Genomic DNA, 11,793 nt, shown 5'->3' with positions numbered 1-11,793 from the left:
ATGCTCCTGGACGCCGGCCCCCAGTACCCCGCGATCGGCGTGACCACCTTTGGCGCGTCCCGCCACCACTCGGCGGGCGACGTGGCCGAGCGCGACGTGGGCCTGGGCATCAACCCGTTCGCCGACGGCATGGGTGCCTTCAAGCTCAACCCCAGCTCGCACGAGCTGGCCTCCGCGGGCCAGACGGCCTTCACGTCTCAGGCTCCCGGCTACGCGGCTGCGGCGGCCCTGGGACATCACCACCATCCGGGCCACGTCGGCTCCTATTCGAGCGCAGCCTTCAACTCCACGCGGGACTTTCTGTTCCGCAACCGGGGCTTTGGCGACGCGGCGGCTGCAGCCAGCGCGCAGCACAGTCTGTTCGCTGCTTCAGCCGGGGGCTTCGGGGGCCCACACGGCCACACGGACGCCGCGGGCCACCTCCTCTTCCCCGGCCTTCACGAGCAGGCGGCGGGCCATGCATCGCCCAACGTGGTCAACGGGCAGATGAGGCTTGGCTTCTCGGGGGACATGTACCCGCGGCCCGAGCAGTATGGCCAGGTGACCAGTCCGCGTTCAGAGCACTATGCCGCGCCGCAGCTGCACGGCTACGGGCCCATGAACGTGAACATGGCCGCGCATCACGGCGCCGGCGCCTTCTTCCGCTATATGCGCCAGCCCATCAAACAGGAGCTCATCTGCAAGTGGATCGAGCCCGAGCAGCTGGCCAACCCCAAAAAGTCGTGCAACAAAACTTTCAGCACCATGCACGAGCTGGTCACGCACGTCACAGTGGAGCACGTCGGCGGACCCGAGCAGAGTAACCACATCTGCTTCTGGGAGGAGTGTCCGCGCGAGGGCAAGCCCTTCAAAGCCAAATACAAACTGGTCAACCACATCCGCGTGCACACGGGCGAGAAGCCCTTCCCCTGCCCCTTCCCTGGCTGCGGCAAGGTCTTCGCCCGTTCTGAGAACTTAAAGATCCACAAAAGGACGCACACAGGTACGGAAACGGCTGTCCTTGACACCCCTCGTTCCCTATCCCAGGCCTGGGACCCGAAATCCAAAAGTCAGCGGCGGGGGCGCACAAACCCGGCCTCGGTTGGGTCTGGAAGTCAGATTCCAGCAGGCAGACAGCGAAAATGTGTGCTGGTTTTTAGTTTGAAGCTTGAAATTCTGGTAAAGTACAGAGAGGATCGGATTAGAGGGATCTAGGGTTATAGATTTTTAAATGAGAACTAAAAAAAGGCGGGGAGAGCTGAGAGACAAACCCTGTTTTGCGGAGCCCTTGGTGCGCGCGAAGCCGGGAGAGGTGGCCGGCTCCCGGCGGCGGCGGCAGCGGAGGCGCCAGCCGCTCCAGCTGCAGGCGAATCTAAACGTTTGCTTTCGGCCAACATCCCCTCTCCACGCACCTTAGTGAGGACTTTGCCAAAGGAAGGAGCTGAGGAAATTGGAGGAGATCGGATGAAGGGGCCCAGAAAGAAACAAAAATAGAGACAGAAAAGAGGGGATGGCGATGGTGAAAGGAAGTCAATCGGGCCTGAGGGGGCTTATGCATATTTAAAGAGCCCCGATTTTAGTAGTGACTTGTTTGTGAGCAGGCTTGAGGAGTCGGGGAAGTCAGCAGAAGGCGGAGAAGTCCGCTTTGTCAATTAGATTCTGTGAGGACTTTTCGAAACACCGAATGCCCTGAGTTGGCCTTTAAAAATAAATAGACCGGTCGGGCGCAGTTAAAAGAAAAGTTCGCGGCGAGCTCAGGGCTCTAGTGTGGGTTGGGCAGGCCGTTCTGGGCCTCTTGGGCCAACAAGGCCGGGAATCCGGTCTGCTTCCCTGTCCTGGTTTGCCCGGGTGATTTCTGAGTACTGCGTTTGGAACTTGGCGTTTTACGCCGGAGCCAGGGAAGAATTTGCGGCGCCGAGCTCTCGGCCCGGATTATCCTATAAAATGTGAGTGTGTATAGGGGTGGGGTGGGGTGGGGGCGGCGACGAGCGGGGTGCGGAGCGTCGGGGAGGGGGTAAGGGGAGGAGAGAAGAGCAAAACAGCAGGAGAATCGGCCCGGAATGTGAAAATTAGAAACCTAGAGCTAGGTAGAAGCTGCCTGAAGTCGTCTGTATAGCCCCGGGCCTAAAAACCAGCAGCCAGACCTGCTGCTACTCTGGGATCTAAAAAACTACCACGACCACTAATAATAATAATAATAAAATAATAAAATCTGGATCTAATTGGATTAAGAGTTAAAATAGTTCAGATGTTTAAAATTCCAATGCAGATATATGACTTTGTTAAAGATCCCGGTTTTGAGCTTGCAAAGTGTTAACCTTGGGCCGCTGCCTTTTTAATTTTTGTTTTTATTTTTTCCTTTTGTTTAATTTTTAGAAAAGAGCCGCGGGGTTTGTTCTAACCAGACCTGTCTCTTTCTTGCCTTTCGCACCAGGGGAGAAGCCCTTCAAGTGCGAGTTCGAGGGCTGCGACCGACGCTTCGCCAATAGCAGCGATCGCAAGAAGCACATGCACGTGCACACGAGTGACAAGCCCTATCTTTGCAAGATGTGCGACAAATCCTACACGCACCCCAGCTCGTTGCGCAAACACATGAAGGTAATCGCCGCGCTCTCGCCGCCCGCCTTGGAGCCAAGAGCCCGCTCAGCTCTTCGGCCGGGGTCGGGCGGCGAGTGGCAGCCGGGCGGTGGCAGGAGCCGGCAGAGGCGGAAAGGCAACGATTCCTCTCTGCTGACTGGGGCTGGGCAGAGAGGGCGGGGGCTGGGAGAGGAGATGGGGCCACCCAAGACCGTTCTAAATTTACTGTTTAATAATAAAAATCAAAAGAAGTGAGCACTCTAGCAGAGGCCGCGACTGATGGGGAGCCAGGACAGCCCAAGCGGGATGATGCTGACGAAGCTGCGGCCATGGCGGCTTGGCTGGCAGCGTTGGGCAGAGAGTTGGGGTCTTGCACGCGGTCCTGAGCGCTGGCTCCCCTAACCCTGAGCAAGCAACGTTCAGCGGCTGCCGTGAGGTCCATCTCAGGCTCTGGCCTCACATCCAGCCTCCCCCTCCCTAGATATTTTCTTTTGTTGAGTCCCCAGGGCACTGTCCCTCCGCAGAGCCCAGCCTCTGCAGGGCCGAGGCGGGGCAACCAAGCCCAAGTCCCGCGGGTCCGGCCTCCCTGGAGTTCAAGGGGATCCAGGGCTCCTGGGGGAGGCAGCGCGCGGCCTTCATCCCCCCAGGCGGCCGCCGCGGCGGGTCTTTATCTCCGTAAAAACGCGACTTTATTCCCGCAGGTCCACGAATCCTCCTCGCAGGGCTCTCAACCTTCGCCGGCCGCCAGCTCGGGCTATGAGTCCTCCACGCCGCCCACCATCGTGTCTCCCTCCACAGACAACCCGACCACCAGCTCCCTGTCGCCCTCCTCCTCCGCGGTCCACCACACAGCCGGCCACAGCGCGCTCTCTTCCAATTTTAACGAATGGTACGTGTAAAATCAGAAACAAAACACCGAACAAAACCCTATTTAAGAGACTGAGCACACACACACATACAAAATATTACTGAAAGAACCCTGAGCATCAAAAGAGTCCCCTCCCCACCCCCTAATCCTATTTTTTCTAAACCTGCCGATAGACCCAGGACCGAGTAAGAGAGAAGCACCAAACCTTTACATTTTTTTTTTCTTAATTTGGCAAAGGCTTGGTAGCCAAGGGGTGGGAGCGGGGTGGAGAAGAAGGCGGTCGCCTGACCAAATGCCGCCAACCCCGAGGGCCAGTTTCTCCTGGGAATCTGAAAAGGCTCTCTGGGAGTCGGCTTTTTTTTTTCTTTCTTCTTTGCATTCTTGTAAATACAGAATTATTAGCTTAAAACTGTACTGTTGGATTCTGTATATAGTTATATCTTGGTTGGAACGGGGGGGTGGGGTGGGATCGTGGCGTTGTGGTCTTTGCATTGGGGAGGGGGGAGGGGCTGGGGGGAGGGCGGAGGGGGGAGGGGTGGGCGGCCGAAAGCCAACTGTTTGTACTGAATGGCAAGAATGTTCTAGTAAATGTGTACCAAAATGTGAATTACTTTGTACGATTACAGTCTCCACGTCGATCTAACAGAATATTATTGGTATTAATGTGCTTTTTTTGTATAAAGTGCAAACATTTCGTCCCAAAGTCTAAGTACTTTAGTGCAGTAAAATGTTGTTTTCACGTCCTGTCAAGAATTCGTATAGTACGAGCCTGGATCTGCGTGTCAAACTGTTCCATTTGTTTATGTAAAGTGATATTAAAAGAAGATATAAACTATAACTGTCCGTTGCTTTTGGCAAAAGATACAACCACATAATGTATATAATTCCTAGTTTCCATATTTATCCGCATGTAAAGGGCTGGTTTATTCATGTTACAGCTATTCAATATTTATGGCTAGAAGAACTCGTATGTACACTTTAGTTTCCAGAACTGTTTGGTAACCTTTCGTACGTTATTAAAGATTCTTAAATCTCAGTGATTGTGGTAGGAATTTCTTCTTCATCCCCAGCAACCTGCTGCCTCTTCTGCCAGCCTTAGTGGGTCTTGGGAAAAGCTCACCAGTCTTCCCTTTCTGTCATCGCAGGTCATATAAACGTGATAAATGAACGCTACCCTGCTGGCTCTCCGAGAGGGTGTAATTAGTATTTATATCAAAATTTATGAAACAAATTTTCGGCCGCAGTATAATTTAAATGACCTTTGCAGACATAGAATAACAACCATAAAAATAACAGAAATAGATTGCGCAGGCGACATCAATATTAATGTAGGCGAATTGTCAGAAGCTCAAGGACTCGCTCTGCAGCTTTGCAAATGAACTTGCAGCCAAGGGTTCTGCTGTCCCCCAAATTAAATTCCCCGAGTTGAAACCAAGTTGCAGATTTACAATATCATATTTTAAATTGCTGTCTTCAATTAAACCATTTATGGCCATAATTAATTTTCTGGATGTCGATGCATGCTTTTCCAGGCCTTCCTTCTTTGTACGAAAGTAAACCTCCATAAAGCATTTTACTTATATTTCTTCAAACGTGATGCTAATTTAAATTAATTACTTCCTGTGATACGTTATTATTCCTATAATTTTGCCAGTTATTAGTTCTCTCAAAAATACATATAGAGAAGAGAATTATTTTATGTAATTTGATTATCTATCTCTTTTATTTATTTCTCATTTACTTAAGAAATTCGTTCCATTGGCTGGCGTTGATACAGTAAATTTGTAAATGAGAAGACAATATAAAAAATCTAAATTACTTGTGCTTAATGACTGTAGCAGAACGCCTTTTCTCTAAATCAGATTGTCTTTCTTGCAGTTTAGTTTGATAGATTTGCAAGCTATGCTGCTCCCTCGAAGTTAGCTGCGCTGGTAGGAACGTGAGCTTCTTTGTCTCTGGTTGTAGCTTGCATGATCGCCCCATTAAGCAGACAGCGTAGCCGGAGATCACAAATCAGGGCCTTGGCTGTAGTTGCAAGGGTGCTGATGTGTCAGAGCACAAGACGGAAACTGAACCCACTGTAGGCAAGTAGGAACCGAGACTTGCATCTTTAATATACAATGTTATGTGTGACTCTGAGAAGGAAAGCAAGACGGAAAAACCCTCAAGAGTATGAGAACCGCTTAAGATACTCATATCTGTTTCGAAGTGTACCATTGACCAATTACAAAATCAAAATATTAAATTCACTTAGAATTTTTTTGACTCGTCCTTTCATTGCTTGCTATTTGTATTTGTCACTTTTAGGCAGCAAAGTTTTTCTAGGTAAGGAGGGGATTTGCTACACTTTCTGTAGCACATCAAAAACTAGAGACAGTGGTGTTTAACTTTTAAAAAATTGTTTTTGTGATCTATAAGAGTAAAGATTAACCTTTCATGAAAAGAGCGCCACCTTGCAAGGTTTGGTGAGATTTAAGGAAGTTGAACACCTAAGCAGAAATTGTTGCTGGTTCCGAAAATCTGTGAGACTATAAGCTGGCCCCAGTTGGCTCTGGAGGTTTAAAATTAACTAACAGCATAGTAGTTGAAGTGATTCCAGACATTAGGGCCAATAATTAATAAACATAGAAAATAGCTCATCTCTCTAGGAAAGAAAGGTAAACACCTCAATTAATAATCCTTCCCTTTCCTTTAGAGATTAGAATGTCTGGGAGTCTGATATAAGTATAATAATAATAACAACAGTACTTTTATAACTTTGTTAGTATATTTAGGAAGATAGTCAATGAGTGTATTTTTCCTTTGACCATTCCTGAAAGCAGTTTACTTCAAATTTGGAAATATAAATGCCTCATTATTTGTTATGTACCTGATGCCTTTTTAAACTTTAATAACATAGTATAATAATACAATATCATACTATGATATATGATTTAAGTAGGATATTTTAAAGATAAATTTTAGGGATAAATGTTTACTTCAAAACTACTTCATATTAATTTTTTAGACATTGAATGCCAAATAATTTTTTTTTAGAAAACCATTTGAGGAGTACTGTGTGTGTGTGTTTGTGAATAACCTCACTCACCAGAAAGGAACTTTTATAGTAGAAGCCAATATTTATGCCAGTCCCCCTTATGCATTCTCTTCTCCAACACTTATCCCAAAGAAAAAGTCATTAATGATGTAGGTTGCCTAAAATAATGCTTCAAACTTAAATGTAGTCTATTATTTTGCTGGTACCTTTAATGTTTGCTTCTTGGGATGTATTCTTTCTACTTTTCTTCATGGGCTATTAGGTTTTGAAATACATGAATGTGAACAGCGAAATATATTGTTAGACCCTATTTAGCAGGAGCTGAAGATGCTGCAAATGGCTGGTTTGTGTGTGTAGCTGTGGATTTTGATTTAGGCAGAAAGCCATCCTGGTTCATATTTTGACTGCATTGTTTTCTATCACTATCAAATGATTAGAACAGCTAACAAGTTATTAAAAAGTTATATTGCGTCAACAAAAGATGCCTGACTACAAGCAACTGTATTTGAGAAATGAACAGAAATGAGTTGTGGTATGTGTGTGTGTGTACATTTATAGAGTAAGCATGTAAATATACAAGCTCCATTTATATGGGGGCTAAGTAATTTTCAAACATTTCAGATCCTTTGTTTTCTTCTTCAAAAGCTACCCCCAACTGCTTTAAGCGTTTGCAGCTGATGATTTTGATTTTTTAAAGTCAAGCATTCAAGTTAACCTTTAAGAAGCAAACCACCTCCAAAAGAAAGATGTAACCTTTCAATTGCCCCATATGCTTATCATTTTTTTTCTTTCTTTTTTTTTTCTTTAGCTGACAGTGTAAATAGCACTAACCTTCTTTGCTCATGGGCCTGGCATTTAGATGTTTTTATTTGTTGATGGTGAAGTTTTCTCAGAACTTTTAAAGGGCTGGCAACAGAACTACATTCCCCAAATACCTTGCCCAGCCCTGAAACCTTCCTGATGTTCCCTTTTAGAGGTCAAGCTGTCATCAGTGTCCTGGTCCCCTTGTGAATCAGTATTGGTGGAGTTGGTACCTGAGCATACTGCTTTCCAGGAAGCAGCTTGGGGAAGGCTCTGGTCCTTAAAGAGAAGCACCAATTTATGATGGGCCGGGAGTAACTATATGTGGTCTGGCAAACTCAAAATGAAGGCACTGAGCTTGTGTCTTTGATTATTTGTGAACTAGATATGAAGTCAGCAGATTCCCAGCTCACATTTCTTTCTTTTTTTTTTTTTCCAACTCAAAATACTAATTACAAATTTATCTTGTCCTCTCTAGGTACAGAGTTCTCGCTTGCTCCTAGCATCAAGTGTAGTTCTTAGAACTATGTGTTCATATTAGGAAAACAAAGTGTTGTTTTTATAAAATTTGCCACAGTTCATATTACTCTCTGGTTTTAGAATTCTTGAAAACAGAGTGGCAGTGGAAAGATTTATCTCATCTATGCCAGGCAAACCTGGTTCATGTTGCTATAGGTTCATATTACTCAGGGTGCTGAGGTTTTTTTTTTTTCCCCAGCTTTTTACCACCCTATTCACTATCAGTAATATGTACCCATTTAAACTGGTTAGATGTAGAATGTAAGATTTTATAAGAGTAACTATACAGCAATCTCTTTTTTTTTCAAATGATAATCACTAGTTTGGGGCAAGAAATAAGAAAAAAATGGTAATAACTTTCTATAGCATGCCACATTTGAGCCTTTTCCTCAAAGTTTATTGCAAGTATAATGGCATAATATACACAAAAAATGAGCAGTGTTCTCCATTAATCTATGCAAGTCAGGTTCATTCCAGAGTGTCTCACCAAGTAAGAGGAAACACGATCAGCCCAAACCAGGGGCTATTTTTACCATGCAAGCTGAATTCTGGCATTAGTTCCTAACGTTTATTTCCACTTTAGAGCAAGGAGCTAAAACAGTATGAAGTTTCCAGTTGATGCTATACTGGAGGTGGGTTTTTCAAGAATAAGAAACTGAATTTAGCTATCTAGTATGGAAATGACATTGCTTGTCAATGATACTAGAGACTTCCATTGTCTGTCTCTTGTCCACAAAATTTTGACTGCCTCTGATATTGCGGGTCATCTTTGTAAGTTTATGCAGAAGAATTCACGGGTTGTGAAACTTACACAGTGATATTTTCACCTACAGCATACACAAGAATCAACTATTAAGCATGGATATAAACAGATGGGAATTATATCTCTCTAAAAAAATAAAACAACAGACGTTCGAAGGCCAGCGACTTTAGCAAACTCAAAAAAAAATTACGATTATTTTGCTTCTGTCTTTTGTGTAATAATCCCCGTTAAGCTACAGAAAACATAAGGACATAAGGAAGGTGAGAGAAGCTTACATCCTAACTCCTTTTAAATTTTTTTTCTGTCTATCCGGGAAAATCCTAGCCTCTGGCACAGAAAGCTGAAAACTGTGGAGGAAGGTAAAACCACGAAAAAGGATAGGGGTGGGTGAGTCTGTGCGTCAAGGGAGATTCTTGTTCTGGAGAATTTCTTGAAAATATATAAACACTGGCTTTGGAGGTGAGTTTGTGGCGGTGGGGTGGAACAGCAAAACTTCCCCACAGCCCCTCCACTGAAGGCCTGGCGGCCAGGGTTTGAGGGGCCCCTTGCGCCACCCTGCAGCCCTGCGGGGCGCTTTCGAAGTCGCTGCCGCGGGCTGGGACTGTGGCTGGGAGAGCAGTGCGCAAGCGCGGCCCTGGGCCCGCGGTTCCACGTGCTAATGAATATGCATGAGGCGCCCCCCCCCCGCCCACACGGGCCGTGGGGAACAGCTCTGAGGCTCTGGCCTGCGAAAGCTGCTGGCCCGGCTGCCAAAATAGTGCGGCGAGGAAGCTGCACGTGTTTGTTTTGAAACCGCACTGGTTTAAGTGAGTTCACAAAGCCAGGCAGACAGTGTAGGCTCCAGCCATCGAGTGGGCCGGCAATCTCCTATTCTTTAAGGGCCGCCCCAGTGCACTACGAGCCCTGCCCACTTAGGAGCTGTCCTCCTCCTGTCCCCTTCCAGGGAGCTGGCACCCTGGCAGTTCTTCTAGCTCTTTGGAGAAGACGTCCCCTCCAGTCACCTGGCCCCCCTCCAGTCACAGACCCCACGCCTGAGGTGGGAGGGCAGGGCACTAAGGGTTTTCCTATCGCCCACCCTCTTTCTTTGCTCTGATCCAGGCTTGAGTGTCCCCTGTCTTTGTCTGTCTCTCTCTTTCTCCCCCTTTTCCTTTCTCTCTCCGGGTTCCTATTCCTGTCTCTGCCTGTCCCCCAGCCCCTACCCACTCGTGCGGGGGGCTATCAACCGCTTGCTTGAACGCTTGCTCTAGGGTTTTCTCTCGACCCTTCCCAAATAAGACTCATTAGCTCGCACATGTTTAAGAGCTGGTATAGTCCTGTTGAGTTCAAACGTGCTTACATGGTGCAAACGTGACAACTGGTAGAGGAACTGCCCTGGCCACGAGACCTGGGAAGTGTAGGGTGTGGTGAGGGAAACACAGAGTTCAGGCGCTGAGCTATTGCTTTCCCCTCCTGGTGACATTCCTGGGGGTCTGCACATTGCATAATATTTTGTGGTCAATGTACTGACATTTCCAGAGCAAGTGCCTAATATGTCTGGTAGAGTGACCAACACCTGTAAACAAAGGGAGGGGTAGTGGAGAGTGTCTGGGGCACTCTATCCTCACACCACTGTCTATAGAGTTATGCTTTTGGGTGTCTTGGTCAAAAATCCTAGGTCCCATGACATCAGAAAATGGCTGCCAGACAGGTTCCAGTCCTCCTCTGGATTTTAGTTTCTGCTGGAGGGACAGACCCATTCCATGGGGCCCACGCCTCTCACTTCCCTCACTGCTAACAGGAGCGGCCTTTTGTCACTGCTTGGTTCGCACTGCAGCTAATCCAGGGCCAGCTTCATTCCTGCCAGTTCTGAGATCCGGGGGCCATAGCATCATTTCACCTGACAGCCACCACTCGCCACGTCTTCAGCTTTGAACCTGGAGGTGTGGCAGAGGGGTTTTGAAAACGTTCCTGTTAGGAAAAGTCCTGTCCTCCCACCCAGCATCCGAGTCTGGGAGCTCAATAACCTAGGGGTGGCCCGAGAAGAGCTGCCGGGGACCTGGCCCAGGGAGGCCTGGCAGAAGCCAATCCGCCTGGGACTGGTCCCAGGGACTCGGTGGAAAGGGGCTGGCTCACCAGAGTTCTCTTGTCCGAGGTCCCCGGAGGACAGAGCACCGGGCGTCTAGTTAGGGACGAAGAGACCTTCCATCCACCGAATCCCCGCCACAAGGGCCACCCCACAGGAAACCCATTCCCGAGTTGGGTCCTTTTATGTTTTAATATGTTGGGAGAGGGGGGCGATCTAGACTCTACGAACTCCACGCTAATTATGAAGACCTGGGTTGGGCTCGCTCAGGGCAGCTCTAACCCAGCGTGGGTTCCTGCGTTCTTGCCCAAAAGGCCAAGGCCCAAAGAACCCTTTGCATTTGGCGGGGGGCTAGAGGGAAAGGAGGGGCGGGGGCGGGAGCAGGCCGGGGTCTGCAAGCCGGCAGCCCGGCGCGGCGAACTTGGGGCTCCCGCGCTTGGCCGCCGCGTCTGTGCCGGCGACGCGGTTGCCCTCTCCGGGCCAGAGAGCGGGGACGCCCCTTCCCCGCCCCTGACACCCCCAGCGCCCCCGGGGTCGGCGCCAGAGTCCCTGAGGCCCGGAGGCTCTGACTTCAGGCGGCGCGCGGGCTCTGGGGCCTCCCCGGGCCAGGCCGAGTTTGGTCTGCGGAGGCGATAGCGGGGGCGGGGGGCGCGGGCCGGGGCCAAGGAACGAGGGACCCCAAACCGGACAGGCGTTTTCCTTCCCTCCCCCTTTCCCCCGCCCCAGCCGCGCCTCAGTCCCTGCCCAAACTGCCCGTCTCCGGTAGGACTGACTGTCTGCCCGGCCTCACTCTGCTGCCAACCTTGCCCGAAATCTAGACCCCAGACCCGGTAAGTCGCGTTCTTTCCCCCACCCCGTCCCGCCACCTTCCCGGTGGAGTCGGCCCGCGGCTGCGTGTGCGCGAGGGGCCCGAGGCGCGCGCCGAGAAGTTGGGCTGACGTGGAGCAGCCGCGCCAGCCTGGCCTCTGCGGCTGGTGTGTAGGAACGCCGAGCACCCCAAGGTAGTCAGAGATGTCGCGGGGCTCCCCAGTGAGGAGGGACCGAAGAGGGTCCAGCCTCGCTCTCCTGGATCCTCTTTGTCCCTGTGGACAGCCACTAAAGCTATCTTTTAAGAATAAGCTTTCTGCTGGTCTCTACAGAGTGTGTGTGTGTGTGTGTGTGTGTGTGTGTGTGTGTGTGTGTGTGTG

At 49.1% G+C, this 11,793-nt stretch overlaps 1 protein-coding gene across 1 annotated transcript; it reads left to right on the top strand.

The window, feature by feature from the left end:
• Positions 1–3,870, top strand: ZIC1 (Zic family zinc finger 1). The gene is made up of 3 exons (XM_027092808.1): positions 1–982; positions 2,414–2,577; positions 3,258–3,870. Exons 1-3 carry the CDS (start codon positions 1–3, stop codon positions 3,453–3,455), a joined length of 1,344 nt encoding a protein of 447 aa, XP_026948609.1. The 3' UTR covers positions 3,456–3,870.
• Positions 3,871–11,793: the final 7,923 nt, after the last annotated feature.

This window comes from Aethalodelphis obliquidens, unplaced genomic scaffold (genome assembly GCF_003676395.1).
Source record: "Aethalodelphis obliquidens isolate GAN/ISIS:26980383/991018 unplaced genomic scaffold, ASM367639v1 scaffold81, whole genome shotgun sequence".
NCBI classification, from domain to species: domain Eukaryota; kingdom Metazoa; phylum Chordata; class Mammalia; order Artiodactyla; family Delphinidae; genus Aethalodelphis; species Aethalodelphis obliquidens.
This window is presented reverse-complemented; position numbering and strand designations above follow the sequence as displayed.

What these genes read in the sequence shown, in the direction of transcription:
- ZIC1 (XM_027092808.1), top strand. Translation starts at nt 1, where the DNA reads ATGCTCCTGGACGCCGGCCCCCAGTACCCCGCGATCGGCGTGACCACC. An exon ending in CCACAAAAGGACGCACACAG is followed by an intron (nt 983 to 2,413) that starts GTACGGAAACGG and finishes CTTTCGCACCAG; the next exon opens with GGGAGAAGCCCTTCAAGTGC. An exon ending in CGTTGCGCAAACACATGAAG is followed by an intron (nt 2,578 to 3,257) that starts GTAATCGCCGCG and finishes TTATTCCCGCAG; the next exon opens with GTCCACGAATCCTCCTCGCA.